Source organism: Papaver somniferum, unplaced genomic scaffold (assembly GCF_003573695.1).
Source record: "Papaver somniferum cultivar HN1 unplaced genomic scaffold, ASM357369v1 unplaced-scaffold_21, whole genome shotgun sequence".
Lineage (NCBI taxonomy): Eukaryota > Viridiplantae > Streptophyta > Magnoliopsida > Ranunculales > Papaveraceae > Papaver > Papaver somniferum.
The window spans coordinates 10,879,269-10,903,498 of record NW_020631041.1 but is presented as its reverse complement, the minus strand read 5'-3'; the positions used below and the strand labels follow the sequence as shown (position 1 = coordinate 10,903,498).

At 37.2% G+C, this 24,230-nt stretch overlaps 2 protein-coding genes across 3 annotated transcripts; one reads left to right on the top strand and one right to left on the bottom strand.

The window, feature by feature from the left end:
• The first annotated feature begins 9,316 nt into the window (after positions 1-9,316).
• On the top strand, positions 9,317-16,234 carry LOC113339583 (subtilisin-like protease SBT1.4). The gene is made up of 4 exons (XM_026584825.1): positions 9,317-9,569; positions 12,769-13,651; positions 15,688-15,926; positions 16,008-16,234. Exons 1-4 carry the CDS (start codon positions 9,317-9,319, stop codon positions 16,232-16,234), a joined length of 1,602 nt encoding a protein of 533 aa, XP_026440610.1.
• A 543-nt stretch (positions 16,235-16,777) lies between these two features.
• LOC113339900 (vacuolar cation/proton exchanger 3-like) lies at positions 16,778-21,798 on the bottom strand. 2 transcript variants are annotated; one of them, XM_026585120.1, is made up of 13 exons: positions 21,357-21,798; positions 20,864-21,181; positions 20,693-20,760; positions 20,563-20,591; positions 20,043-20,239; positions 19,684-19,902; positions 19,351-19,488; positions 18,748-18,864; positions 18,602-18,655; positions 18,385-18,501; positions 17,727-17,820; positions 17,215-17,262; positions 16,778-17,137 (listed from the first exon to the last, which is right to left on the bottom strand). In XM_026585120.1, exons 2-12 carry the CDS (start codon positions 21,179-21,181, stop codon positions 17,255-17,257), a joined length of 1,359 nt encoding a protein of 452 aa, XP_026440905.1. In that variant the 5' UTR covers positions 21,357-21,798; the 3' UTR covers positions 16,778-17,137; positions 17,215-17,254. The 2 variants fall into 2 exon arrangements, with proteins under 2 accessions (XP_026440905.1, XP_026440904.1); XM_026585119.1 differs by having other exon boundaries at positions 16,778-17,262; positions 21,357-21,794.
• Between the last annotated feature and the right edge of the window lie 2,432 nt (positions 21,799-24,230).

Sequence of the window (24,230 nt, the reverse complement as noted above, 5' to 3'; positions counted from 1 at the left end):
TGCAAGCACTCATCAAAAGATGAACCAAACACTGAAAAATCATCCATAAAGACCTCTAAAAACCGTTCTACCATATCAGAAAATATGCTCATCATACAACGCTGAAAGGTCGTATGGGCATTACAAAGCCCAAAAGGCATGCGTCTATACGCAAAGGTACCAAAGGGACAGGTAAAAGTGGTTTTATCTTGGTCTTCTGGGGCAATAACAATATCCATATAATAATAACTATATCCAGCTAATCTCTCTAGCATTTGGTCGATAAAAGGAAGGGAAAAGTGATCCTTCCTTGTGACCTTGTTCAATTTTCTATAGTCAATACAGACACGCCATCCCGTGGTCACTCGGGTTGGGATTAACTTATTGTTATCATTCTGGACTACAGTGATACCTGATTTCTTGGGAACAACCTGAACGGGGCTAACCCACTTACTGTATGAAATTGGGTAGATAATACCCGCATCTAACAACTTAAGCACCTCTTTTCGAACTACCTCTTTCATGTTAGGGTTCAGCCGACGTTTCATCTCCCTAGAAGGTTTGGAGTCTTCTTATAAATGAATCTGATGCATACAAACGGTAAGACTTATACCCTTAATATCTGAAATAGTCCACCCTAAAGCTTCCTTATTGTCTTGAAGAACTTTTACTAGCCTACTTTCCTGATCACTATCCAAATCGGAAGCTACTATCACAGGTAAAGTCTCAGATGGTCCTAAAAACACATACTTCAGGGTATTTGGTAGTGGTTTAAGGTCCAACTTAGGAGGCTCTTCTAAAGATGGAATTAAGGTATTCTCATAAACTGGTAATGGTTCGAACCTAGCTTTCCATCTATCAGTGTCTAACACAGGGGTAGAATCTAATAGAGCATTCACTTGTCCAATAGTGCTATCGTCATCAAAGTCTAAACCGAAATGGGATAGACAATTTTATAATGGGTCTTCAGACAAGATGTTTGGTAATGAATCCTGAACTAAGGCTTCTATCATGTTCACCTCTTCGACACACGTGTCATCTAGCTCATAAGGTAGCTTACTGATATTAAAAATGTTCATCTCCATAGTCATATTACCAAAATATAAATTCATCACACCATTTCGACAGTTAATGATCGCATTAGACGTAGCTAAAAATGGGCGACCTAAAATCACAGGTATCTGGTTCTCTGGGTCAGGGACAGGTTGGGTATCTGAGACCACAAAATCTACTGGATAAATAAACTTGTCGACCTCAATGAGAACATCCTCAATAACACCTCGAGGAATTTTAACAGACCTATCAGCTAACTGCAGTGTCATCTGAGTAGGTTTCATTTCACCAAGTCCTAGTTGTAAGTACACATGGTACGGCAGTAAGTTCACACTGGCTCCTAAGTCAAGTAAAGCTTTTTCTACCCGGTGTTTACCTATTGTACAAGCAATGGTAGGGAACCTGGGTCTTTGTACTTTGGAGTTGTGGTGTTCTGAATGATTGAACTTACGTGACTAGCTAAGAAAGCTTTCTTATGGACGCTAATTTTTCGCTTTCGCGTACACATATCCTTGAGGAACTTGGCATAAGAAGGAATTTGCCTAATTGCATCTAATAAAGGAAGGTTTATGGTAACTTGCTTAAAAACCTCAAATATGTCATTAAAGTTTGATTCCTTCTTTGTTGGTAATAATAGCTGGGGAAATGGGGATCTAGGCACAGAATCAGGATTGGGATTAGTCTGACTAGGGAACCTTCCGTTATCTCTCTCACTTAAGGTCTTAGCTATTTGGCCGACTTGAAGTTCTAACTTAGAAAGAGTCTGAGCATTAGTATGAAAGTTCTGCTTGGTTTCCTGTTGAAAACTAACTTGGCTCTTTACTAACATGTCCTGGCTCTTTGCTAACATATCCTGGCTCTTTCTTAATATACTAAGAGATTCCTCTAAACTCGTCATTCTATTCTCTGAAGAGTTCTGAAACTGACCTGAAGAGTTCTTATCTGAACCAAAACCTGGGGGAGCATTAGAATTACTAAACTGACCTTGACTCTGGCCCTTAGACCACGAAAGGTTCGGATTGTTTCTCCAACCAGGATTATAGGTTTCTGAATATGGGTCAAACTTCTGACGGTTATCGAATCTAGTGTTATTATAGAGAGCATTGGTTTGCTCTTCATTATTCTGGCCTTCCCAAAAAGGCTCTAATCTACCACTAGTGTGACCCACTTCTAAAGCTTCTAACCTTTCGCCATAGCAGCAATTTTGGCATCTGATTCAAAGTTCCTTCTACCCTATTAATGTTTCCTCTGCCTAGAAGAATTGTTTTCTGGGGTCCCCTATTACTTTCCCATTGTTGGGTCTTTTCGGCGATTTCATGTAAATATGTCATCGCATCATCAACTGTTTGGTTTTCAAACCCACCTGTACACATAGATTCTACTGTGGTTGTACTGGGATAATCTAAACCCTCATAAAGGATCTGAACTAACCTAACCTTTTTTAAACCATGATGAGGACATTGGGCTAATAGATCATTGAACCTTTCTAAATACCTATACAAGGATTCTCTCTCATGTTGAGAAAATGTACAGATTTGCGTCCTAATAGACGATGTTTTATGCCTAGGGAAAAACTTGTTCAAAAAGGCAGATGTAAGTTGTTCATATGTTTCAATTGATCCGGAAGCCAAACTATATAGCCACGATTTGGCTTTATCTTTCAAGGAAAAGGGGAATAACCTGAGTTTCAAAGCATCATCATCAAGGTTTCTAATTTTTAGGGTACTACAAATTTCCTCAAAGTCCCTAACATGGAAATAGGGGTTTTCATTTTCTTTCCCTAAAAATATTGGGAGCAAATGTAAGGTTCCAGGCTTAAGTTCATAATTTGCTTCAGTTTCAGATAACCTGATACACGAGGGACGAGTAGTCCTAGTATGGTTCAACAAAGCTTTCAAAGTTTCCATTTCTGGCACTATTGGAATATCGGGGATTTTCTCCTCAAATGGACGTTCAAAAATGGAATCTTCAAGAATCAGGCTTTCTAAATTTAGGTAATCGAGACGCTTAGAACTACTAGGTTTCTCTTTAACAAATATACCTAGGGCGTCTCTTTTATGTTCAGGCATGCAAAAGAATAAGGTAGGGAATTCTATGCAATCACAAAACAAGGCTGACTCAACCAAATCAAACCTATTAATTTATAGCAAATAAAAAGCATGATGGCTCCACTTAGATTGTTTCTAGACCAGCTTCTATTCTTTCGAAAAGGAACTCGTTACAATCTGAGCAAACCCCTCTGGAATCAATACGAGTCAAAGTAAGTTGAATAGAGGCAAGGGAAGCTTGGTGGATCTTTGATACCCAAAGGCCTCACCGGTATTATAAGGCGGCGCAGTCACGCATTCAACTCACAGAAACCATCATGAACTTCGAATTATGCTCAAAAGAGTAACCAATATTTTTCGAACGACTTTTCTATTAAGCTTGTTACCCTATAGGTTTCGTTCTAGTCAAAATTCTAGGCTTAGGTTCGCGTTTGCTTTCGTTTTCCTAAGGAGGGCAAGAAGAGAACGGTGATGAAATCCGAACCCTTATCTTGTATGGACAGTCCTTTCCCTTTACTAGGAAATTAAAGAAGCCGTTTTTAAGTCCTCAGCACATATGCAAACGAAGGAATACAGTAAACCCGCTGACAGGGGATTCGCGGGTGTTTCGAAAAACTTACTTCCCGTACCAGACGGGCGAAGAACCGATGAAGTCGACTCGGGCCACAACTCCTATGTCATGTACGAACCCGAGGGGCCGAGGCGATATCGTAATCACCGTCCTTCTCTGCACACAGTTTATATTTAAACTACCCTTCCGTAGGGTTTAAAAATAATGTCCCAAAGTTTAAAGTCCAAAGTGTCCAAAAAGATAAGAAAAATTACAAAAATAATAAAACCTAATACAGTTTTTTTTTTTAATAATAAGGAAAAATAAACAAAACCCTAAGGAATAAAATAACTAAAAGAAACTGTCTTCTTTTCCGTTCTTTTCGCTTTAATCTTTCTCTCCAAGTCTTTATGCTTTAAGATCCAGCCTTTACGAAATCACCAAACTCCTTGGCTCAATTTTCTTTATGATCCAAAACCTGTAGACAAAAGATAAATACCCAAAAACGTAAAAAAGAACAAAAATCTAACAAAATAAAAGAAAAATAATTCTAAAACCCTAAAAGCAAATCCGCGTCGGCGGCGCCAAAAATTAATGTTTTTTATAGATAGTGGTAAAAGTGGTTCGATTCTCAGACTTGCGAAGGATAAAATATAAACTTAAATTCTAAAAATAAAATAGAAAACTCACTAATAATTATAGCAAACACGGACAAAGTTGATATCAATATTAAAAGACAATTGAGGCTAAGATTCCACTATCTTCCAAGTTCAAAGTGATTTAATCCAATCTTTATATTTATGCAATTTTCTCGTTCAATTTGATTCTAGAATATTGCAACAAGTAGATTTTCAAAAGCAATAATTGTAAATATCAAGTATGAAGCATCAAAAGTCTATAAACTAAGCATACTTCATCAAAATAGATCACAATCACTCAAGTAAAAATCATATTCAATTATAGCTCAAGGAAAATAATCATAATAATAATTGCAATAAATAGATGAAATAGAATATACCACTTCTTGTTGGAAAAATAGCTTCCTCTATCGCCTCAGCAATGGGGTTTAGCTCCTCATATTATTCACGTGCTCAAAAATAGGTGTTTATCGCTCAAAAGGGTGAAAAACAAGAGGAAACTAATAAAGCAGACAGTTCGCAACGTTTTATAGGCGTTACAAACTGACTGTTACAGAGAACTGTTGCAATAGGTGTTGTATGCTGTTGAATAAACGACTACTATGAAGGGTCTAATGTTCTTCGTGTTCTAGGTATCATGCAGCAGCAGGAACAAAACTTCAACTTGTGATTTCAGCTTTCTGTTCTCTCCCAAACTTCCCCAAAGTGTACGTAATACCTCTCTGAATTGCAACCAACCTATATATAGGCAACAGACCCAAAAATAACTCGATTCAATCCCTTTCTTTCCTTCACAGCAAGTCTCGGATATTTCCTTTTCTGAATCTTCTCTACGCATCTTACAAATTAAATCTGACGTCCAAGAATCTCCCAATGATGGCATTAAATATACAGAAGATCTTCTACCCTTATCTGCACGTAATCCCCATGTATAGAACCAAGAAATTCCCGATAATAATGCTCCTCCTCTATTCCGTTCAATCCAAGAATTCATCCATATTTCTTCGTATTTGATAAACATACATCCCCTGTTATGCTCTAAGAAGTCCATCCCAACACGAATATGCAGTTGAATCACTCCAAATCAGATCCATAAAATCTCACAAATCCCGTGAAACTCCAAGCCTCTGTTTTGTATAAACTCGATCTCTGACCCTGTTTTTTCGATTCTACAGCTCATACCTTCCCTGTTTGACCAAAACAGGGTAATCCCAATCCACAACAAACACGAATTCCGCCTAAAACTCGATCAGAATCTCGCCAGAATGTTCCGCTGCAAAACTGAATTTGAATTCAGTTTTTCCCGCCAAAAATCTGGATAAGAGAAAGGTCGCCCCCTATCCAGAGTAGGGGTGCCGATAGCAGGTGCCTTTGCGGGTGTCTTGAGGGTGTCCCTTAGTAATTCGGGTACCCCTTATCCATAGTGAGAGTCCGAATAGCAAGTGTCCTCCGTGTGCGCTTTTCGACAACTTTTCGAGCCGATATTTCCAAAAATGTTTATTGGAAAAAAATACCTACGCACACATAAAACACCATAATAAGTACAAAAATGAGCACTATCAATATATAGAATCGAGACAAATTAGACACAAAAATGTGTCTATCAGTTACAGCCTCAACTATGACTTGCACTTCTCAAGTAGTTGATGTACTGAGGAAAGCTAATGTTCTTATTGCTCCAACAAAGGCTGCTGGCACTGAAGGGATATGATTAACTATCCCATGATATCTTGTCATCTTCGGTTAGTTCTAAGAAAAATAGCAGCGTAATTTCAGTTACTCTCTATTTTGTTTATTACATAGATGCATTCTCTTCATATGTAAAGTTTGCTTTGTATCATGTTTTGATGTTTTACATTGGTTTATTTGAAAGTAGGTAATTGAGTAGGTTACTGTAACCAACAAAACCCCTTGTTCATTTTTGGGTTACAGTTTAATTTTAGTTGTTTACTTCATTCAGAGATAACTACCAACCTTAAGATTAGCTAAACTTTCTAATTCTAATTCTGTGCATTTGTTATGCAACAACTTCTCAATGGATCTCCCCCACTTTTGTTTGATTCGATGTTAGCTTGTTGTCAAAATATTCATTAATTGGTAGCAAGCGGCACTAGACGTTTAGTATCGATGATAATGATAAAATAGGTTTGCTGAAAATGAGACTTTATTGTTGTTTTACTTATGTAGAGTATAACTTAATTGCTTAAGTTTTTGTATGTGCTGCAACTAAATGAATAAGCATTGCCAGTTGTCGTGACTGTGTGTTCTATGTAGGAGTAAATTAGGGGCCACTAATTTTTGGGGATAATCATAAGTTGCAGATGAAGTCTCTTGCTCTGAACCTTCTTATACTTTCGTAATCTCCTTGTAGTGTATAAAAATGTTATTTATGGACATTATGGATCCATTTTCATCCTACTCATTCTAGAAAATGATCAGAAATGTTATTGGTCTTTCTTGCACAGATGCCCTTATACATTACTTTCTATTTGCAGCTTGTTTCGTGTGTGGTGGATCCAAACGATTTATCATCTCATCCGGCAGGGGTCTTTGATGTTCAAGGTGAGTCTGCTACGCGCTTAGATCCTGATCATTTTTACAAATTTGGTATGTTGCCATCTCATTTTCATCTTAATGGTGTGAAGGGAGGATTCAATTATGTTTCTTTCTTGTGTGGTAGTTCTTTATACTTTATCAAATTACATGTGTTTGTAGCTGAACCTCCTCTGTTCTCAGACCTTGTGGGGTATTTTTAATCTTTGGTGCTTGTTGTTCCATGTTGGATTTGTAGCTGAACCTCCTCTGTTCAGGTACTGTTTGTGTATCTGTTGTGCTTATCAAAATTAAACTGAGATGGTGGGTAAACTAAAAATGGTCGTGCTTCTTTTACTGTTTTTGCATAGTATTTCACCTGAAAAGAGAAAATATTGATCTAATTATATTTTATGTTGACTAAGTGCGATTTGGTTCCACAGACACTTATTAATTGCCTTCGGTGATCTTGCTGGTTTAGAAGAGTGCATTGAAGAATACGTTAACTTAAAGGTACTTAACCTTGCCATAAGACAATTGTTTTCTTATCCTTGTAACTATTTCACCGTATAAGACCATTTAAGTTTTCCTACCATATGTATGACGATGTGTATGACGATGAAACTGGTTGGTCCATGCTAGAAGTGGGTTTACAGAATCAATTATCTTATGACACTTACCTCTTACCCTGAAGGATGTTAAACTAATTGAAAATCCCAAATGCTCAACATATAGACATGTTAAGTGGCTCTTGTGCCATCAGTTGAATAGATTATCATCTCGTTAATGTACTAAATACTGATAAATGGTAATCTACTATTTTTAAAGGGGAAAGATGCCCGAGCGATTTTCGATAAGTACTTGAATATATGTCCTCATCAAGGTAGCAGAACAATTCGAACAGAGGTACCAGTCTGACTACTTCATACTTCTGTGTAGTTTCTACATCTCTGCTTTCTCAACTGTATCTTATCCTTGCAATATGCTCCGTTAAACCATATTTCTATCGTGAAACTGATATTCTTCTTCAGTTCTCCATTGGGGTTTCCCATTTCCTGATTACTCGAACCATAGGGGACGTAAAATTCAGTTTTAGCTTAGGGATGATAGTGAAAGATGATTTATGTCCCTTCTTAAATATTTCTATATTTAAGTGTTGTACGCATGGTAACAAACTAATCTTCCTAGATTTAGGATTTATCCGGTGGATGGTTCAGCAACATGCGGATCCAAACCAGTGGCATGCTGCCGTATGTACAGATACAATGGAGGTTATGAAGCCTAAGGTGTTGTATCTTTATAATACCTATCTATAAGTAGAGCTTGATGATATTGATACATCGCTTTTCTTGTGTTTCTGGTTTTTTTATATGCATTTTCTTGAGTATTGTGACCTCCCCACATTAATCAGCTGATGGATTTTTCTGCGCAGGTACACCATGATGAAGTAGGAATAAGTTCTTCATCATCATCGGAGTTTATAATTTTGCTGTTTAATCAATAGTTTTTCAGTTCATCGTTTTGTAATCGAATCCTAGAACTACATATTACACTGGTCAGAACTACAGATTTTAATCCTTTGTGTAATTTGAAACCAATGAATCAATGAAAGTTAAATTGAATGATTATTTGTGTCCAAGTTTAATTTGATTCTCATTTTTATTTGATTTGAATTTGGTTTTCATTTGATTCTCATTTTAATGCTAATTTGAGTTTCATTTGATTCTCATTTGAATTTGGTTCTCATTTGATTCTCATTTGGGTTTCATTTCTGTTTGATTTCAGATTTAGTCAGATTCAGTCAGGCCAGACAGCCAATCTGAATCTATTTTTTTTATATTAAGATTTATATCTATGACTGATTGAAGACAATCATAAAGTTTTGACCGTTAAAATTGGTCGTTGATATAAGATTTTCAATGACCCCCAGAGACACGTCATAGTTGAAAAAGACACTCAAACAACGACCCTTTCTTCGACCGACAAAGCAAGTCATAGATACGAGATAAATGACTTGCTTTGTCAGTCGCGAAACTGTTGATTTCCACTAGTGAAGGGCCAATCTCATAATTTGAAGACTTGCGGAGCACATTACTTGAAACTTATATTAGCAACAACTTGTTAAGACCAGGAATTGAAACTTTGTTCAATTTGAAGCGAAGACCAGGTGAAAGTCTACGAAACTTAGTCACACGATGGAGAACTATTTGCAGTGAACTCGCAGGAAGAGATTCCGGGAGAGACTTAATTCGCGCATTCATTAATGCATTATTCGCAATAGATATGTTGTACATGCAAATATTCAGATTGAAAGATACTTTGAAAATGAAAGAACTGAGAGAGTATTAAGAAGAATACATCGTGCTAGAAGAAAAGCAAAAAGAGATGACACCGTATCCAATCGCAGCGAATTAGGGAACTTCACGATTTCTCCGCAAACAACCAATGCAGTAGCAAACATTTCTCAGGAAGAATATGGAGAACCTTCACCAGATAAATGACGAAAGTAATTAGCAATGTCAAGCATAGATGAGGAGTGGCCTAACAAGGAGTATAAAGGAGACAATCAAGGAAGACGGAACAATGACCAATGTGTGAGGTATAATGATCAGATGGGAAGGTATAACAACCAACGATTTGGAGAGAGAATACCAAACGGTCCCATGTTTGAAGGTGTGAAACTCCCAAAGCTTAATACATCAATAGATAAAATCTGGGAATCAGACATATTATCTGAAGAAATCCTTGATCTAGCGCCGAAATGTAGCTGTAGGAAATCCTACAATACACCGAAGTAAAGATTTATACTCACTATTCAAGAGATGATGAATAAGAACTCACACTTTATTATGTAGATGAGGATATTATTGAATAAACTTAATACAATCCCTAACTTAGAACTCTCACAACTTTCTCTCACCAAGATAACACTTAGACTAGAAAATAACTCGACCCCTTTTATGTTTCTCTCTTTCCTCTTATACAGCCATTTACATAATGGATGATAGCTAATTTACATATTGGTTTGCGGCTAATAAAGCCTTCTTTCTCGGCTAACCTTACGCGACGTTGTCTCCCACCATCGCACGGGTACTAATAAGTCAGACTTCTTCTCGCAAGCAATGTCATGCTTTCCATATGAACCTTATACTCTTCTTCGCACGATGTGAGTACTTTGTTAATATTATCTTTCCTAGCAATGCTTCCTCGCAGTTCAACTCGCCTTTTCGATCTACTTTCATCGCAAGGGAACCTGTCGCTTTCATCATCTTATTAACGTCATCGCTTACCTCAATAGTGACCCAATAACAAAGACGTGCGGATTGATGAAATCTACCTATCTCACCTTTAGGGGGAGTATTAAATTTGTTATTATAATGTCAACAGCGGCATTTAAGGATTGAATGAATGCAGGTTACTGTGCAGTTGAATTAGGGAATCAAGCGTATGTGTAATGAATTCTTATAATTTGTTTATCCATATGATTGTAAGAGTTCTGTCACTAAAATTGACAAAGGGGGAGATTGTTAGAGAATAGCTCGGTTGAACCCACCAAGCGTTGGTGTGTCAAGTTTGGTTGTCATATTTTAGTGAATCAAAACTCATTTTAAGAGTCGCTTGATTATGTACTAGAGTCAACTTTGTATAGGTTAGCTTGAAAGTATTAGGATATGAGACATTACAAGTATTACGAAGACTTGAAGAAGTGAAGAAGTAAGAAGCTACAACGACAACATCATCCTTCCACTTGAGATTAGTCTTTGAGACTGCCACACTATCTATTACCATCCTAGTTGTGGCATTTATGCTACAGGTTTGCTCCAGAACTTTGCAGTTGGATGCTTGTTTGAATATGTGCCATATTCCAAATATTGTGCATGTGTTATAGACTATTGATTCGTTCCTGGTGTCCATGTTTCCAAAAATGTACTATCATTAATTTAATACTTTTGTGGATACAAAATATCGCTTCTCTACGTGGAATAATATAAGGGCACCAAATAACTCTAAGAGGAATCCGTAGCAAGCATGAGAACATTACCCTTGCAATTCATAATGATTGGTATAGATGCAGAAAATATCTTTGCCATGTGTAGGGATAGAAAGCACCAGTACCAGTGAAAAGTACTCGCAGGGGACATCATTGCTATAATACGAGATAAGACATTTAATAGGCTGGCAAAAAGGTCAAATCACTAGTCAGAAGACCAACGGTACAATCAACGAGAATAAAGTTGACGAAGTTAATAAGTAACGAGTTACTAACCTACAACGAAGAATAGGTATGAACCGAACAGAATGATAAGTAGCGAGAGTAAGCGAGAAAAGATAGATACTTGGCGAAGATAAATTACTGTGCAAGAAAAGGGGGACAGTCGACCTAACATATCGCCGGGGTAATCGGCGAAGTAAATGACATTATTAGTTGTCATACACTACGTAGCGAAGCAATCCAATGTCACGTGAAAAGTGTGAGTGCGTGCGAAGTAAATGATGAGTTATAGTCCATTATATAAATGCCTATATTAGGGGCAAGAAAGCAACGTAAAGAGGGTTGAGTAATTTTATGTTAAGTGAGAAAGATATTTTGAGAGAGTCTTGTTTATTGTGAGTTAGGGTTTTGTATGTGAATCAGTTCCTTAATCATAATGTTGGAGTTGTATTCACCATCTTATTAACGAAATAGAGTCTTTAAAGTTCATCTTAATCTTGTGATCTTAATTGTTGCAAGTAGAAGTTACTATTTGGGTATGTTGTAGGATTTCCTGCAGTTACAGTTGGATAGTTAAGTAGCTTGATGCAAGCAATTCTTTTTTACATGGTGATCTCCACGAAGATGTATACATGGCTCAGCCTCCGGGTTTTCAAGATAAATCTAAACTAAATCATGTTTGTAAGTTAAACAAATCCATTTATGGACTTAAACTATCTCTTAGAGGCTAGTATGAGAAACTAACAGACTCTCTTCTTGCTTGGTTTCCAGACATCTTCTGATACTTCATTGTTTATTCATAAGTCTAGTACTCAATTGACAGTTATTCTCATTTTTGTTGATAATATTCTCATCATTGGCACGTCTTCTGAATTTTGCAACGAGGTAATTGCTAATCTAAGTCAATCATTTCCTATTAAAGACTTGGGGTGATATACACTACTTTTTTGGCATTGAAGTCAAAAGGAATGCACATGATATGCATCTTTCTCATGCTAAAATATTTGTTATGCAATTCTTTAACACTGCTCGAAGGTCATTGGCTTACTTAGTCTCTATATATGGACCATCATTGTGCACAGTTTCGGTACCCTGGAACATAATGCATATTTTTCTATGTAATTTCAAGGCAGACGTTCCACATGCTTACATAAGTTTCTTAATAATAATTTCATATGGAAAATGTTTGCTTGAATTCCAAACAACATTAGCTTGAATTCAAAGCTAGCTAGAGTCTTGAAAATCTATGAAAATAAAGAAACTCTTGCGACTAGACTTCTTAATCCCTGGCATGCATGTGTCCTGATTGCATCACTAGAGTAATGGCTATAAAATGCTAATGAATTCTCTCTGGATTATAAACCTAAAAATGGATGTCTTTTTTTCTTTTCGTTTTTGTAATGGCAACACCATTTTATAGTAAATCGAAGAATTTTCCTCTTCTTCTCTCGGAATTTCTTTTGTGCAATGGTTGATAAACGTGATTTAATTATAATACATGAAACACGCAGTTTCTAGAATCGCGTGCGCAACAGACAGTAGACTGTAGACGCATGCATATTTATTTATGGAAGATTGGCAGTAATCGATCTTTGTTCAGAGTGTCGGTGTCCTTTACTCATAACCATATCCAAGAAAAAATTGGGGAATAGCAAACGTAATATATCTGGATTGGTATACTGCAACCGGTGGAAAGGTATTTGCCAGACGGGGCCTGACTTCCCGACTTGTAACCGGAAGCTAGTCGGTGCTCAGGTTTCTACAAAGGGCTTGAAGCACATCTCGGTCATAGAGTTGATACGGACGGTAAAGAATCAAGATCACCGAGGGACACTGCCGGACATGGTACACATTGTGCAGCTACTGCAGCTGGAACTCCCGTCAAAAACGCCGGGTTTCATAATTATTCCGTCGGAGAAGCCAAAGGAATCGCAACTAGAGCTAGACTTGCTTCTTACAAGGTGTTGTGGAACATCGGAGCTGTGGATTCTGACATGCTAGCTGCTATTGATCAAGGTGTTAATGATGGAGTTGATGTCATGTCTTTCTCACTCGGTAAATCCTATGGTACCCCTCCATACGACAAAGATCCGGTAGCAATTGCAACTTTTGGTGCAGTGGAGAAGGGAATTCTGGTTTCTTGTTCCTCTGGAAACTATGGCGCTCAAACTCCTAAAGTGATTTCTAATGTCGCACCATGGATGTTGACAGTTGGATCGTCGACTATGGATAGGGAATTTCGTGCTGATGTGATATTAGGAGACGGACAAGTATTCCCAGGTCTTTCATTGTATAATAACGGGGTACACGATACTTACTTAGAGATTGTCTACATTCAAAGCAGTGACGGTTCTTCTGAAACGTGCCTAGACGGATCGTTAAGCGCAGCTCAAGTTGCCGGAAAAATTGTAGTTTGTCTGAGTGATGGGAGTGAGGTTGTCAAGGCGGCTGGTGGTTTTGGAATGATTCAGATGGAGATGGTTGACCAGTTTGAAGCATTGCCGTCGAATTTCTATCGGATACCGGCGACTCAAGTTACTAAAACTTCAGGCTTTAAGATTATAGAATATATCACCACTAGTAAAAACCCAACGGCTAAAATAAATTTCCGAGGGACTGTAACTGGGTCTTCTTCATCGTCTGCTCCTAAAGTTTATTACAGTGAAAACCACAGTCACACCCATTTTTCAAATTTCTCCCACTGTGAAACCCACCGATAAAAAACTTCAGCCACACACTCATTTTCTCGGTGAAAATTTCTTCCACACCCAGAATTTCTAAAATTGTTTGTTCGCTTATTCTTCCTCGTTTTTCTTTCATTACTCCTTTTATTCTTCCTTCCTAATATTATTTTTTTTGGATTCGAAATTAATCAGAGAAGAAATGGGTTTTGGTATGGTAATCGAATTGAGAAATTGGAGTTCAAGAAGGAATCTGAGAAGGGGATCTGAACCGAGAAAAGTTTTGACTCGCATATGAGGTTTCTGGTGGTTTCTGCTATTATGAAAAAATGGAAGAATTAAACAAGGTTTTGATTGCTGGAAATACATGGAACTGCAGCTGTTACGGAGGAGAAAGTGAAGCCAAGAATGAATGGCTTGAGAAATCAGAAATTAGGGATTTAGAATTTAAACCTATGAAAAGACAAGGCAGTTGCTAAACCAGCAATTCCATCACCAACAATGACTATATCTTGCTTTTGAGTTTCGCCCACACTTGTTGATGAAGAATAAATGGGTTTTAGTCTCTCCGAACAACCAATTTCTTCTTGTTTTTGAATGAGGGAAATTTGATGAAGACGAGAAGAGATAACATGAGAAGATAGTGATAGCCATTGTTCCTGATCAAAAATTCAGTAGTGCATGTGATAATTGAAGCCTTTGTTTTTTATTTTGTGATGGACAAAGGAAAAATCAGTGGTGGAAAAAGAAATGGTGTTCACTTTCTACACAGAGAATTAGGAGTATGAATTTTGCCGGCTGCAAAAAATGTTAGTTAACCCAGATGATTTTATTCAATCACCCCAATTATTCTCTTGGATTGTAAAACCGAGAGGCTAGAAGATGGACATGTAACTCTGCTCATTGCTATGTGGATGTAGTGGTAGTGGTTGTTTGAAGTTGTGAACCACATACATTTTAATGCTAACTGAGTACTACTAATGCCTATTTATAAATAGAACATGGATACTAGAGATGATCCATATGGACAAAATGCCCTTCGCTAATCGACAGATCTCAGGACGCCATATCTCTCTTGTGCACATGAGCGTTGTTGGGACAACGGCATATCGACAATATTTTTCAAGTTGCTGCATTTATAAAAATGGATGCATAACCTATTATGTATCTATAAAATTTGTTGCATAACTTGTTATGCAGTCCAGAAAACGGTTGCATAACACGTTATGCAACAACTTTTTTGTCACTATTAAAACCAACAAAAACAAAGACTGCATAACTTGTCATGCACCTACAATAATATCTGCATAACATGTTATGCAGTCGCGAAAATATCTGCATAACCTGTTATGCATCCGAAAATACGGCTGCATAATGCATTATGCATCGAGAAATTTATTGCACAATCTTTTATGCATCGAGAAAATAGATGCATAATGCATCTATTTTTTATGTACGCACTAATACAATGGTTATATAACTTGTTATATAGATGCATAACTTTGTTATGCAGATGCATAATTTGTTATGCAGTGGAGAAAATGGTTGCATAATTCGTTATACGTCTGCAGAATGTGTTATGCATCTTTTTTGGTGGCTGCATAATAGTTATGTATCAAGTTTTCGAAAAATTTTCCTAAAATGATGATCACTTCCGATTTTTTCGTGGAAAACAAAAGTTTGATATTCTTGTTTGTACTCGTTGCGTAGCTCTCTTAAAAATATTTCCAACGGTATAAAATTTGTAAAATTCCAAGGCGCGGATTTTTAGATATGTTATATCCAAGTTGTGTTGCCAATTATACCCCTGATGCATAAGCCGTCATGCGGATGCATAATCCGTCATGCAGACATTTTTAATAATTTCATATAATTATGGGTGTCACGGAAATAATTATGGGTGTCACGGTACCTAAAATTAATTGTGGGCCTGACAATGAGAATATTATTTTTTTTGGGCCTACCCCTAATTTCCCCTTTATTATACTTCTAGCACCGGTCCGAATCCGTTAACACCAGAGATTCTCAAACCGGATGTTATTGCACCCGGAGTTAATATTCTGGCTGCCAAGTCCGGGTCTGATGCTGAATTCGTACTCATGACTGGTACTTCCATGGCGTGCCCTCACGTCAGCGGATTAGCTGCAATGCTTCGAAATGCTTTTCCTAAGTGGTCTCCGGCTGCCATCAAATCGGCTCTCATGACAACTGCTTATACTGTTGATAATTCAGGTAAGTATATTAGAGCTGTAAGTGTCAATCCTGATGCTTCTGTCACTGCAACACCATTCTAATATGGGTCTGGACATGTAGACCCGAACAAAGCTCTAAACCCTGGTTTGGTGTACGATATTGCGCCTAGTGATTACCAAGCTTTTCTTTGCACCATTGGGTACACCGAAATGCAGATGAAGCTCTTCGTCAAGGATAATAGAAAGGTTGATTGCGATTTAGTCAGGTTATCTAGTGCGGGTGATCTGAATTATCCATCGTTTTCTGTTGTTTTTAAATCCGGAACCGACGACCGTTGTCAAGTATAAGAGAGTGGTTACGAATGTTGGAGCTTCAGCAGATGCAGTTTACAAACTCAGAGTTCGATCTCGAACACCACATGTTAAGATCAGTGTTTCACCAACTAAACTTGTGTTTAGCAAGGGTATAACGAGTTTGCCTTATGAAATCACATTCGAGTCAAGACCAACGGATCTAAAAGAGGCATTCGGATCAATTGAGTGGTATGATGGAGTGCATGTTGTGACGAGTCCCATTGCTTTTGTCTGGGGGACTGCTACAAGCTTGATTTCTTTTGTTTAGGTTCATATGTATGCATCCGTTTACTGTTGTTTCAGCTAAATCTTCCAAGCAAATGCAGTACCTCTACTCATTTCTTAACTGGTTTAGCTTGATGTGATTGTAAAATAATGAAAAATGGAGCAATATTTGAATTTCCGATTTAACTATTCACTTTTCTGATAACAGAGCTAATGTCACCTCAGCTGCAAACTTTGGATATCTTTTAGCCGGCAAGAGGATTTCTTTGAACCATTTTAGCGTCACTTGGTTAGTATGTGCACACTCCACAGTCAACAGCAAGGATATTTTGATTTTCATTGATGCTCGTAGCAATAATCTTCAATATCTGACCAAGGAGATAAAATTAAATATCAAGAGTACATGATACAACAGATTTCCATAGAGGAAAATGGCAGTGGAAGAGGGGTTGTTCTACTTCTATAGATACATGAGAAAGCAAACCCATCATCCTCGTCAGGAAAGAATCATAGAGGGGTTACGTTGCTTGAGCAAAGGGATGCGAAACTCTCCTCCATAAAAACAAAAATTCAGACATCTGATACAAAACCGGGAGAGAAAGAGAACACATGCCTTTCTCCTTACATAATCTTCGTACCCTGTATAGAATCAACATTGATGCCACCTGCAATCTGGCAGAAAAAGGAAATGAGTGAATGGGCCTGAAACAAATCATTCTGCCTGGGTTCCTGAATAATAAGATACTCGCCACTTTGGTTCTTCATGCACGGCCATCGCTGCTCATAGCTTCACTCATCTGGTTAAAAGGAAAACAGCAGAGAACGTTAATTGCAGCAAATTCACTTTCCTTGTGCTTATGTTTGACCCAAAAAAAAAAAGTTTTCGAACCCTCCAAAAGTTAACACGCTTAAATTGCTTTGCAAGACTACAGTGTACTTGCTACATTTTTGTTTCACAGAAAATGCGAAAGCATTATTGGTGGCCTCGAAAGAGGGTAGTAGGGAATATTTAGGTGGTCATCTTAGGCATCAAAATTGTGATTATTGTCCGTCACATGTTTAAATCAGACTTGTTTAAGCCCTTCCATTATTCTGTGCTTTCACCTCTTGGTTCAGTCAGATGTTTCAAATTAAAGGGAGTGCTCCATCTAACTCATTTTTGTACACTGAAACTGCACATATTTCTCACTACTAAAATCTTCAAAAACTAGCTGATCTGCAGATAGGAATATGGATAAAAAACAAGCTTATAACAACTCACCATTTGCTTGGTCCACATGAACGAAAAAACTTGCAGCAACTATAAGATAGCAAAGGATAAGCATCAGCCCTTTGAAATAGTTGGAAGTGCCCTCCTGAAATGACAGAAGCAAATAATAGTAAGTAACACAGACAGGACTGAGCCGCATAAGCTATAAAAAGAGGCTCCTAGCAATTTATTGACATAATACCAGCTATAAAACAAAAGAAGACTGTTACAGGGAGAACGACAATTTGAGAGAGATGCGCTCAAGGGAACATATAAGAAAGATTTATGCTATTTCTAAAGTTTTTCATCAGAATTAGTCTTTATGAGTTTATCCCTTTTCATTTGCCTCCATGTCATTATGAATAAAACCTGCTTATCATATCTTTTACTTTGAACTTCAGTAAGGGAAAGTATATCCATTGAACTGGACATTAACAAATACTGATTCTTCTTAGCACTCTTCACATTTGTATGCTCTTAATAGTCAGACTCTAAAGCTTTATGCATCTCACATATTGATATTAAGAATTTTAAGATAGGAAAGTAACAGTGGTATTACTTTCAGAGACATATGTAACAGGAAAGAATCAATAGTGTATAGCACATTCAGAAGATTTGGAATAGTGCACATATTCAAACATGCATCCAATTGCAAAGTTCTGGGGCAAACCTGCAACATAAATGCCACAACTAGCACGGTAATAAATAGTGTGGCAGTCTCGAAGAGTTGAAAATTCAAGTCCATCGGTCTCCCCATAAACCAACCAACAACAACACAAAAGGGAATCTGCAACCATAAGAGCACATTTACTTAACAATAACCACAGAATGAAAAAAAAAATATATAAACCTTTAATGTAATCCAATGAAGCACCAAGGATGTTTACCACAAACATAGATATCTGTGTAGAAGATCCAATTGCAACTCCTAAAGTGATGTCCTGGAGGAGGTAAGCAAACAAATGAATAAAAACAATAAAAGATAGCAGGGGGTACAAAACAAACAAGAAGATATCGAATTCAAGTCACTCACAAGCTTGTCCTTCATGGCAAACATGATTGCACTTGCATGTTCTGCAGCATTTCCTACAATAGGAAGCAAAATGACACTGATAAATGCCACTGGCATATTCCATGAGTCTGATGCTCCCTGAAAAGAACAATCAAAATATTAGTTGTCTAGGAAGCCTGTAGACCTATGATGTACCAACAAGATGAAAGGCCTAATGTCAAACACATCCGGGAACAACAAGATTTAGGGGGGGCCGTTCCATGATATAAGATGCCACATGCAAATGGAAAGTTAAAAGGTATGTGGCAGCAATTGACTAGGTGACCTGCTTTTCAGCAAATTGGTACATATTGCTGTTGATATCGTTCTAGCCTCATTTTATCTGAGACTTTTTTTTTCCTTTAACTCGCATGACAGTTTTGCTGATTTCTGTGTGTAACCAAATGGAATTAAAATTTCTAGTACGTAAGCATTAGGCTGCATTCGAGTGAGTTAAGGAAATGCATCACCTAATTGAGTGTATTTAGCTTAACGGGGTTGAGTAGGTTCATAACAGGCATACACGTACAAGTACTGGACGAGTCATATGATAACAGAGGCCTACTACAGGGGAGTATATTATACCTCTATCGCATCAACCAGGTATCCAGAAAGAACGGAAATCCAAAGAGTTAAAACACCTAGCCATCCAATTGCTTCCCATAGTGTTATCTCAGGCGCCTCATCATTGTCAGACTCTTCTTCCTTTTGCTCCTCCTCTACCTACAGAGATTTCATTTGGCAGATATTAGAAATTGCATCTTCATTTAGTAGTTAGTTCTGTTCACTAGCGAAATCAATGACTATCCCTTGCGTTGTTTTCATTGAAAAAGAAAATATAATAACTGATGAAGTGTTGGAAAGAAAACTTAAATTGAAGATCTTTTTACTTAGAAACTGCAATTTATAAAATCTCACCTCTTCTACAGGAGTAGGCTTATAAAGATTATCTTGACTCTTCAGTTGGAAAAAGAGGTAGCTAGCATAAGCAATCAGCATAATCACGCTGCTAAATCTTGAAAGAGCTAACTCAGATTTCCCAAAGTGGATTTCTGTGTGTGTGAAGTGAAGCACAGCTGGGAACATTATACCCATGACAGCCATCAGGAGTAATCCTGAATTCACCACTGCACCTGCCTGTTGGAAAGATAAGCCCACTTTAATTGCATTACGCTAGAATACTAACTGATATGATATGTATGTGAAAGAACTTATCCCGCACGGCATACACTCTCAAGCAAGAAATCATCACAAGAGAAATGAATGGCCAACTTTACCTTATCAAAGGTTTGTACTTTGTTGCTATGCACGAGCCCTCCGGTGAAGAAGGCGCATCCAAGCACTAACAACATATTTGACAGGATAGAACCCAACAATGACTGTTGAACTACTCTTATCATTCCTTGCTTCAGAGCATATAATGATATTATCATCTCAGTAGCATTTCCGAATGTAGCATTTAAAAGGCCTCCAACTGCAGAATAACAAAAATACGCATTTGCATTAACCAAGGTGAAATTGTATAGACAAATTTACAACCAATGGTACAATTCCTTACTACAAGTATCAGGTTGTGCATCGGTCCATTCATTTCAAGAACAGTAACAGACATGACCCTAGATTGCCACAAACTAGACATTTTGGACTCTTGAACCGCACCAACACTAATGTGTTGTGGTAAAAAAAAATGAACATTCTAAATTTCTAATACAATATGTTTCGTGTAAGTATAACAGGATATACTGGCATTACATCATGATAAGGCAAGTACATTAAACAGTAAGCATAATAACATACCAGTAGGTCCTGTGAAGAATGCCAATTGCCTACATTGCACAATGAGAACAACAGGACATGAGTTAGCATCAGTTTGAGAACAAAATCGAACTAGCATATTTACAAGTCCCACAAGCCAAAACAAACTTACTCAGTGGCATATCCTAAACGCTCAGCCAAAGGTGCTATACCCACCAAACTGAGGAAGAACACCCAACCCTGACACATCCAAATCAAGCGACTAATTAGTTCAACCATCTAAATAGCAACACACCAAAACGTCAAATCAAGTAGCAAACTAACATTGATAAAATTTACTCACATGTTTTCCAGTGGTGTAGTGTAGAATGATTGCAAGTGGACCAAATGGCAACAGGACATTAATCTTTGCTTTGATCAACACAATGTAAATACTCATAAGCGCTCTATTGCGCAATCTCTTAGAGGAAGAGTAATAACTAGCAGTGGCACTATAGGGTATATCCACAAGAGATGCGACATGAGATGATGTATCAAAGGCATGAATCTTTCTTGCTGTTGGGGATGAGGAAACGTAATGATGAATGTTATTGTTATCTAATCTAAGAGGGATCTCATCATCTTCTGTTTCTAGATTCGTCTTCTCCTCAATAGCTCCCATCTATATAACAACAGTACAGGTATATCCTTGATTAATAAAGGATCTAAATAAAAGCAAAAGCAAATCAAATAAAGGGAGATCTATATTCTGATTGAACCATCATCATAGTAATAATAATCCTGAATAATGATAAAGTAAAATTAAAAGGGGAAATCAGATCTGCCATTATCAATACCTGAATCGGACCCAATAGAGAGGGAAAAGGAACACAAAATCACAGCCAGGGACAAGAAGATGAAGATGGAAGGAAAAGGAGGTTTGTGTAGAGTGAATCTTCTTGTTTTTAAATTTTCTCAGGGTTCAACGGAAAATCAAAGAGATGGAGTGAGAATAATAATATTGTAATTAGAAGAAGAAATCAGGAAGAAAAGAGATGGACGTTGACGGGGGAACCTCTGATCTGATGAATGGATTCAGAGATTCTTCTTTTGTTTAATGATGGAGACGAAGCTTCCGCGAAACAAAGAAAGTGGAGCTATCGATGTCCTTCCCCTTAATTTTTTAATTATTAAATTATTATTATTTACAGATTAATTTCATTAAAATCAAATCAGATTAGGGAGAAGATTAGATTAGATTAAAATTCTTAGATTTATGGACAGATTTTTGGTTTATAATAAACAAAGGGACTAGCTAGCTAGATTTAGACAGGATGGCTTGCAGGTGCCTGCCTGTGATGATTCATCGTCCATCTGTTTGATAAATTATCTTTTCTTTTTATATGACTATTCATTTATTTTATTTTCGTGTTAACAAATTATTTTTGTTTTGTAAATGAGGGAGGGGTGTACTGAACCGTAGAGAGAGGATAATTATTTCATGATTTGCACAATGTGTAGATAGATGTATATGCCTATCAGTGTCATCTTCCATACACTACAATCCAATTAATGGGGAGCAGGAGAAGCCACAGGAGAAGCAGATTTGGCGTTTGCATGGATAGAGGACAAGCAGCACATGAACATTGAAATATATGCTAAAACCACCGATATCCTGGAACATTCCATGCTCTCTACATCAAAGCAATCAAAGGAAGATTTAGCAAAAACTACCATAGGGAAAAACAGTTATTGAATACCTCTTCGGTTTTAAGCATTAATCCTGTAACTTTTGTCTTAACAGGTCTTAAACTTTTACATAAAACCCAAAATCACCAAGCCTTAAAATTGGCTATTATATGTAAGAACTATAGTAGTGGGTCTGATGTTTGCCTAAACAACGACACCACTAGCACTACAATCAATCTATGTCCTTAGGCCTTGCCTAAGTTTTCTTTAAAAAAAAAATTAATGAGTGCAGTTGAGGTAAAGGTCCTACAATAATTTATTTATTTATGGGATATGCTAGAGAAGAAAAACACTACCATAATGCTCCAAATCTCTTAAGCCCCCAAGGCTATGTTTGATGAACAAAAATATCAGATTGATTGGGGTGATAGACACATTTTTGTGTCTAAATTGTACCCAATGTCTCCATTGTTAGTGTTCGATTTTTGTACTAATTTTGATGCTTTGTGTGTTTGTAGGTGTTTTTGGAGAAATACACTTGTGTGGAAAAAGTTGCTCAAAAAGTGCTATTTGGACTCTCGGAGAAAAGTACTAAAGGCACCCTCAATTTGGATAAGGGGCACCTCAGTTGGGCACCTGCTATTCGCACACCCAGTTTGGTTATGGGGACACCATCTTCAATATTTCAAAAATTCTTTCCGGCAGGAAAATATTCTTTGTGTCTGCATAATATTCGGGAGTTAATTTGGTAGTGATTTCATGAGATATTCTCGTGAAATTTAAGTGGAAATATCATGTTTTACCATAACAAGAATGGTAAGTCTTTTAGTTTCGCAAAAACAATCGTGTCAACATACAAAACAGTGGAGAAATATTCACACGAGATATTCATGAGATTTTCTGTGCATATTAGAAGATAACATGTGTATTAACAGAGTTATACTCCAGCTGGGACGCGAAATAATGTGTTTGGAGTATGCTAGAGAGAAAATAACGCGTGAAGGATCTGTAAAAGAAAATTATTCCCGTGACTGGCAATTGAGAATAATCGCAATCAATGGAGACTTATATGCAGTTATGAGAGGATATTTGGGGGCAGTGAGGCTATATGAGTCGTGGAGGATCAGTAGAGTGAGGACGGAGAGTCTGGGGATAGTTAGGGAGACTTTAGAAGACAACAGAGGCGAGAAATCAAAGTTGCAGAGAACTCCATTGTTGCTGCTGGTGAAGAACACACGAAGAACAACGACCCACAGAGAACCGTCGTTCATGCTACAGTGGAGCGGCAGACTTATTTGCACAGTAACAGCGACACTAGGGAAGACTTATCTGCAACAGTGACAGCGACACAGAGCCGTGGGTCTTAGAAAAACGGTAACACATATAACTGTTACAAACCCGGTTTTCATTATATTTCTCCATTTTCATCATTTGTAAACCCATCTTTGAGCATAAATGAAATCAACTTTTGGGCGTGTTTCCAACATGATGAGAGGCTAATTTCTCCCACAACCAAGGCAGTGAGGAAGCTATTTACGCATGAATAATTGGTAATCATTTATTTCCTCTAATTTATAATTTATAATTCACTCAATCACTTATTTTGCAGAGTTTTTAATTGTTTGCAAAAAAATTCTTCATTAGTTGTGATTCAATTAGATAGGTTATGCTTTGTTTTGATAATCTATGCTTAGGGATACAATTAATTTTTGAGAATTTTCCAGATTATTTGTGAATTAAGAAATAAGAGTCTTAAAAGATAATTAGAGTTTTGGATTGGTTACCATAATTTATTCATGTGTAATAGTGAAATCAGTGTCTTGGTTGTTTTCTAATATCTTGGAGTGAATTTTGTAATAAGTTTTCTTTGTTTTTAAATTTTTATTAAGTCTAAAATTTATTGTCTTCAAAAATCTTAAAACAACCCTTTTATCACTATCTACAACAACTTTGAAAACACATCAAATTTTTGGTGCCGCCGACGCGGATTTGTGCTTAGGTAGAATTTTTAGGTTTTTTTTTTTTTCATTTGTTCTTTTTAC

What these genes read in the sequence shown, in the direction of transcription:
- LOC113339583 (XM_026584825.1), top strand. Translation starts at nt 9,317, where the DNA reads ATGTCAAGCATAGATGAGGAGTGGCCTAACAAGGAGTATAAAGGAGAC. An exon ending in TCTAGCGCCGAAATGTAGCT is followed by an intron (nt 9,570 to 12,768) that starts GTAGGAAATCCT and finishes GTCGGTGCTCAG; the next exon opens with GTTTCTACAAAGGGCTTGAA. An exon ending in GTAACTGGGTCTTCTTCATC is followed by an intron (nt 13,652 to 15,687) that starts GTCTGCTCCTAA and finishes TTATACTTCTAG; the next exon opens with CACCGGTCCGAATCCGTTAA.
- LOC113339900 (XM_026585120.1), bottom strand. Translation starts at nt 21,181, where the DNA reads ATGGGAGCTATTGAGGAGAAGACGAATCTAGAAACAGAAGATGATGAG. An exon ending in AAGTACAAACCTTTGATAAG is followed by an intron (nt 19,903 to 20,042) that starts GTAAAGTTGGCC and finishes TCTTTCCAACAG; the next exon opens with GCAGGTGCAGTGGTGAATTC. An exon ending in ACCTGGTTGATGCGATAGAG is followed by an intron (nt 18,865 to 19,350) that starts GTATAATATACT and finishes TGTTCTTTTCAG; the next exon opens with GGAGCATCAGACTCATGGAA.